At 40.3% G+C, this 7,421-nt stretch overlaps 1 protein-coding gene across 1 annotated transcript in view; it reads right to left on the bottom strand.

Moving 5' to 3' along the window:
- LOC109957375 (ephexin-1-like) overlaps positions 1-2,706 on the bottom strand; it is a 37,310-nt gene extending 34,604 nt beyond the window's left edge. The window contains 1 exon segment of the mRNA XM_020595224.1: positions 2,568-2,706. Coding sequence (XP_020450880.1) covers positions 2,568-2,699 — 132 coding nt within the window. The 5' untranslated portion in view covers positions 2,700-2,706.
- Positions 2,707-7,421: the final 4,715 nt, after the last annotated feature.

Genomic DNA, 7,421 nt, shown 5'->3' with positions numbered 1-7,421 from the left:
TCATGTTATTTTTATTATCCTCTAATACTTTAGAGTAATATAGTTTCTTACATCTCCTCAAAATCTCAGTTAATTTGTTCTTATATGACTTATATTTTTCTTCCGCCTTCTTTGATCTGTCCTTTATGAAATCCTTATATAACTCATTCCTCTTTTTACATGCATTCTGTAATCCCTTACTCATCCACGGTTTCCCACTGTAATTCCTTTTGTTTTTATACTGCTTACGAGGGCAGTTCCTGTCATATACTTCCTTAAATATATTTTAAAATTGTTCATATGCTTTGTCTAAGTCTTCCTCTCTGTAAACTGCTTCCCAGTCCTGCCCCCCTAAGTCCTCCTTAAGCCTCCTTACAGTTTGTTCATTAATCACCCTCCTGTAGAACAAATTTGTTTTTGGCCTCTCTTTTCTAGGGGCAGCTGTGGTTCAGGAGATAGAGCGGGTCATCTCCTAACCAGAAAGTTGGCAGTACAATTCCCAAATTCTCCAGTACAGATATTGAAGTGTCCTTGAGACACCCCCAGCTGCTCCTGATGATATCACTGGTGTGTGAATTAGGGAGTCCAATTGGATGAATGGGCAAGCGTTCCACACATACAGTAGGTCACATAATGACAAGTGAGCCAGCTCCATTAGCTCAAGAAGACTGCATGGCAAGGCTGAAGGCCTAGAAAAGCTAGCTCACATGTAGCAACTTAGAGTCACCAATCAACCTAAGCTGCATATCACTAGGAAGCTGGAGTACCCAGGGAGAGCACACACAGGCACAGGGAGAACATGCAAACTCTGTTTGAACCCACAAACTTCTTGCTGTGAGGTGACAGTAGTAACCACTGCTCCACCATGTTGCTCCACTAAAAGAAAGAGCTTTTTGTCTCATAAAGTACAGTTTAACAGCAGCACAAACTACAAGCTTAAAAATCACCACAGCTGAATCCACGCTAGTTTTAGCAAAAGCTCAACATAATCACCTTCATAAAGGACTTATCAAAAGAATCTGGCTGCAGACAAGATGAGGGATGGAAGCAACATCCAGGTGTTCACACGAGTGCAATAAGTCTCATGATATCAACAGCTAGAAATACTGTAGTATCTCTTTTTTTTTTAAATCTTTGACTCTTTACAACAACAACAAAAAATAACACCAATACAATCATTCATATTCTGGGGACTTGCCTAAACCTACCCCTAACCATAAACCAAGTTGCCATTCTACATTAAATATTTTACATGGTGGTCCCCAGCATCTGGTCCCCATAAGGAAGGCTTAGTCCCCACAGTGTGCAAACAACTTTCACTTTACAGTGTCAGTCATACTACACACACACACACACACACACACACACACAGCACTGCACTGCACTGCCTGCTTCCAAAGAATAAACATCACTCCACTAGTTTAACATTTGGCTTTGTTTTGATTGGTATCTTGTAAAATGAAGCCAAAATGTGTTCACATGATCAACATGATGTATTTCTCTGTAAATGCCCTTTTGCATCTACTTGACCCATTATATTGCTTTCAAAACTGTGGATGAACTAATGCTGACTCCACTTAATGTGTACTTTCAGGGGGAGGCAGCAGCCTGTATGAATGCAAGAATTTTAACTCAAATTCATTATACACAGTGTTCGAGTACCTACATTAGCTTATAACTGACCTATTGGCAGTAAGGCTTGAGCTCTTGTTTCATCCAACTAACTTATCTTACATTTTCTTGGTATTTTGCTTATTTCAAATATCACTCCACTTGCAGTTTTGAAGAAAACAGACACTGTTCACTGTCACTGGTGCTGTCTTCTTCTTATAATTGCAGCAGGCTCTAGTGCTTTGTTGGTCTTTGTTTTACTTTTTACACACACTGCCGAACGAAAACCACAAACTGCTTGTTGTTCAAGCGTATATTATTGGAACCTGATCTGGGATTCAATAATGGCACTCGTCCATTTGAATGAACATTGCGTGCTTGGTGCATTAGCCAAAAATCTTTTCTAGCTTCTGTTTGATTCCATGTTGTGTGACCCACTGCACACGTTCATTTCTGCCCACACACACTCAACACGTAGACTTGACATTGGCAGGTTGTCATAAAGACAAAACTTATTTTTCTAAGCTCTAGGAAAGTTTTACAAATTTAAAACCACAATTGAAAAATTCTTAATAGAGTAGAAACCAATGTTGCTTGCACTCACAGATGGTCTGTGGGGAAAATATGTTTTGAGCCGCATTGGTTTTTTAGATGCAGTACCACAGGTACTGGAACATAATGATAGCAAGGCCAGCACGTTCTCATTCCCAGGGCGTCAATCTTGACATCCATACTGTTTTCACAGTGTAATTTCCTGTATATGCAAGACTATTATGGTTGATGTTTGCCATCTTCCTGTGCCAGGCAGATTTATTGTTAGACTGGACCACAATATCTTAGGGAGGTCTATCTAATACACTGGCAACTCAGTGTCAATATTGTGATTCGAATTTACATATTGTTAGTTATAAAAAATAGAATGATAATATATTATAGAATTTAGATTAATAACCTTTCACCCTCACAATCCTGCTCACCTCCTGCATTATGATTTCTTTCTGTGGTAACTTGGTGAGCAGGCCGCTGGCCTGCACGGCTTCCAGGTTCTGCCACAAGCTCAGTGAGTTAGCTTTGTTCCTCAGCTGCAGCTGTAACACTGGAGGGGACATGACACCAGACTCTCCCTGCCGTAACCTCAGGAGAAAGGTGCTCAAGCTGCCGTCTTTGCTCAATTTCCTGCTGCTTGGAAGTGTCCCGATATTCCTGGTACAGGAAGGCTTGAGGATCAAAAGAAAATGAGTCAGTACATGAGTAGGTACATGTCGGCTACCAAATGTGAAATTACACAAGAAAACGTAATGACACTGTTTGCAGTTTCCTGGTTTTCTGCATAAATTAGTCATGAAATGTGATCTGATCTTCACTAGTCACAAATATCCACAAATACAATATTTCTAAGCTGACAAAATACAAATAGTCATGATCTTTCATGTCATTATTGAACACACCCATACAGTCAAATGTTTACATCCACTTTAGCCAAATACAACTCAGTTTTTCACAACTCCTGACATTTAATCCTATAAACATTCTCTGTCTTTGGTCAGTTAGGATCACTGCTTTATTTTAAGAATGTTAAATGTCAGAATAATAGAGAAAAAAGATTTAGAAGTTCATGGGTCCAAACAGAGTTTGCATGTTTTCCCTGTGCCTGCATGGGTTCTCTCCGGGTACTCCAGCTTCCTCCACAAGGTCCAAAGACATGCAGCTTAGGTTGATTTGTGACTCTAAATTGCCCATAGTAATGAGTGTGAGTGTGTGTGGTTGTCTGTCTACGTGTCAGCCCTGGGACAGACTGGCAACCTGTCCAGGGTGGACCCCGCCTCTCGCCCAGTGTCAGCTGGGATTGGCTTCAGTGCCCCCCGTTCAGGAATAAGTGATATAAATAATGTCCAGGCTGGACTACTGTAACTCTTTACTATCAGGATGTCCCAATAATTCCCTAAAAAGCCTCCAGTTAATCCAAAATGCTGCAGCCAGAGTACTGACAGGAACTAGCAAGAGAGATCATATCACTCCACTCCCATATTAGCTTTTCTCCACTGGCTCTCTGTTAAATCCAGAATAAAATTTAAAATCCTTCTCCTAACATGCAAAGCCCTTGATGTCAAGGCTCCATCGGACCTCATAGTGCCTTGTCATCCCAACAGAGTACTTCGCTCTCAGAGTGCAGGTTTACTTGTGGTTCCTAGAATCCACAGAAGTAGAATGGGAGGCAGAGTCTTTAGCTATCAAGCTCCTCTCCTATGGAACCAGCTTCCCAGTCTCAGTTTGGGAGGTAGACACCCTCTCTACCTTTAAGATTAGACTTAAGACTTTCCTTTTTGATAAAACTTGTAGTTAGGGCTGGCTCAGGTGACCCAAAGCCTTCCGTAGTGTGTCCTCTCTCTCTTTCTCTTTCTGTACCTTTTTGCAGGTAGCCCTGGCTTTGGAGCTCTACATTTCTGATGAGCAGTCACCAGCCACATCAACCTGCCCACCATTTATAGGCAGTATGTCTCACTGTGGACTGATAAATATCTAAAGTCTTTGAGATGACTCTGTAATCCTTTCCAGCAACATGCAAAGCAACAACTCTTGATCATAGGTCTTCTGAGATATCTTTTTTGCAAGGCATGGCTACATCAGCTGATGCTGTTTATGAATAGTACACTGACACTATTTGAGTGTTTTTATAAGTCAAGGTAGTTCTAAACCACACCTCCATTCTCGTTTCATTGATTGGACTCCAGGTTTGCTAACACCTGACTCCAGTTGATGTTTAGTGATATCAGAAGCCTCAAGTTGCCATTACTTTTCCCACTATCACTTTGTATGTTTAATGGTTGTGTTGAGTAAAGACATAAAAGATCAGGACTGTTTGTGTTTTATCATCTTAGAAATATTGTCTTGGTTGATATTTTTGACTTTGGTGAAGATCAGATCACATTTTATGACCAATCCATGCAGAAAATCAGGAAATTGCAAACAGTGCTGTTACTTTTTCTTGTGACTGTATTAGGGACATTTATAGAGAGGTCCTGATGCCTGATGGGCAACCTTCTTTTTCACAGATATTGATATTTCAGCAGCATAGTGCTCCAACCCTTTAATTTTGTCTTTATACTTACTGTCTACCCCAAAAGTTGGAATGTGTTGCTACATCTACTGGTGGTAATCATCTTCCACCTACATTTTAGCAAATAACCCCGTTGTATAGTCATACTGTATGGTGTGAAGGATTGACAGAGCTGGGAGAAAATGAGAGACTTTCTGCTCACAGCAGTCTGACAGACATGGTGTTCACATAGAGGAGCTAATTAGATCAGTTCTCCTTCACAGCTCTGTGATCAGTTGGTTGTGTTATTGTTATAACTGTCATTGTGACTGATCAGAATGTGTTGGCATTTGTGTTACTTAATGTGTCAGTGATAACAGACGTTAATAATTATATCAACATCTTATTGATAAAATATATTACAAACTGTAGGAAATTGCTTCCAGACCAACACAGCAAATATCAGCTGATTTATTGATTGTCTGGAGAAACTGCTAATAGTTATTCACAATAACCTGCAACCGGTCACAATTTTCACCCTAGAAATATCAAGCGAGGGCACTGCTGCAACACACAGTAAAACTGAGTTAGATGAAAGCTAGTTAACATACTAGGTACAGTAACTTGTCTTTATTATCCAGTATCTATGGAGCATGTGGAGGTGTATAAATGTGTACCCACCACTGAGAAATCTGGACTTATCAGGACCAAGACATTTGACTTGTATTTACTATAACCAGCTATAGCAATTTCCTCTCAAGTACAACTGACACATGACTAATATTCTATGAATAGATCACATAATGACAACTGAAAAGCCACTGAAGTCTGAATGATACACAATATGTAATGATTGGAAGGAAGTTGTAAATGTTGCTACAAACCAATACTTCAAATGACGAGACACTCAGATTTTAGCTGTAAAAGCAAAAAAAGAAACCTATTTATGCATTTTAGCACCAGCTCCCCTAGCATTATGTTTCTGCTTTACAGAAAGACTAATAAAAGAAGTCTCTGAGAACATACTGACACATCAAGAGGAATAGAAGCTGAGAAGTGTGTACGACTTCCACTCTGTACCGTGATGCAGTCACTGTAGAGGCTTAAGAACCACATACAATAGATTCTATCTCTCTCACCAAGTTTCAGGTGGGTTGAAAGTTTGCTGATAAGAACAGATTCTCTTTTCTCCCGGTGGCTTGACTAGTGCCATTGTGTGGCAGCCTGTCATCATCGGTGTGTGAATGTTGTGTGTGAATGGTGTATCATCTCCTGTAAAGTGCTTTGGCCAGTGCAACACACTGTGGAAAAATGTGCTATATAAATACAGTCCATTTACCATTTTCAGGGAACACTGGCTATGTGTATATCAAGAGAGAGGGTGACTTTGAAAAACAGGGGCCCTGTTGCATAATCTCCCTCAGTCATATACTGCAGATTGCTTTGGTGGGCGTAGAACTGGGCTGAGAATTATATAAGTGAGAGTGAAATGTGGACACAGCCAGTGAAACACAGGTTAGAGACATTGCAAACTACAGACAATATTGTTGCACTTTTTAAAAAATCTTTCTGCTCTTGTGTTAAGCTTTTGAATTGCTTACAAAAGTCCTGCATGTAAGGCACTGTCTTGAGTAAATTTGGACTAATCCTTGCAAATAACTATTACCCTGTGTACACACTAAACAACACTATGGTAAGCAGTCTGTCAATGTAGCCAGACAATCAGCTTAGAGAGGCAGTCAGCCTTGATGGACAAGTCACAGGCATGCAGTAACAGGTACACGTAATCCTTATGAAGCGTATTGTCAGGTTAATATATAGGTTATTTTTAATCTGTGTTGGCATGTATAGTATGTTGCATATATGAATGTGTGTGTGTCTCACCAGTGCTCAGTCTTAATCATACAATATATTCACCAATAAGAGACGGTTTTGTAGTAACACCTCTGGACGTGGTAAAAATGGGTGGAATATACTTTATACACTACCCTCAACCCCTGACAAGCCCTTTCTCACCAATGTTTTTGATGATGTTGAGGCTGTGGCAGATTGGCTGTACACTTTTTCCATTGCTCAGCAACCTGGAAAGAAAGAAAAAAGGAAGTCCATGTTTGGACAGGCAGAAAGGTGGATGAATATACTCACTTAATGCCCTTTTAATTATTACAAAATATGTAGCTTTTGCTGAATACAAGCACACAGATACACAGTGATGAATTCTCTGATATATAAAGCATCCATCTTTGCCTCTTCACAGTCAGTTGCAATCTCTCGATCACATATTTTATCATAATTCATAGTGTCTTTGTCATTGTGCTGCTCATCAAGCAGAAGTACTAGAACCTTTACTCATATTTGTTTGTTTTTTGTTTACATAGTTACTATTTATTATTATTAGAAACCCACTGTTTAAGCTTTAGAAGTGTAATTTGGTCTGACCTGAGGTTGACATTATCCCGGTCTGCTCCGTCAGAACTGGACAGTGAGCTCATGGTGATCCCTCTGACCTCCTGTACAGTGCAGGCTGTGGCTGTTTTCTCAGACAGCTGTTTTAGGTCTTCGCTATGAATGCCGTGAGTCCGGTAGGTGATCATATCAGCTGTACAATTTCTATGCTGGTTGTTGGAGGCAGCGGATATGTCCACACTCCCTCCTCCCACTCCTTCTCTTCGCTTATCCACAGCATCTCTGCTGCACAGAGCATGTCTGCTGCTGGCCTCACCATTGCTTGGCAACACAGTTCTGGAATGATGGAGCAGTGGTGAAGGCTGAGGGCTACATTTAATAGCAAAAA

This window comes from Monopterus albus, unplaced genomic scaffold, assembly GCF_001952655.1.
Source record: "Monopterus albus unplaced genomic scaffold, M_albus_1.0 scaffold26.1, whole genome shotgun sequence".
NCBI classification, from domain to species: Eukaryota; Metazoa; Chordata; class Actinopteri; order Synbranchiformes; family Synbranchidae; genus Monopterus; species Monopterus albus.
This window is presented reverse-complemented; position numbering and strand designations above follow the sequence as displayed.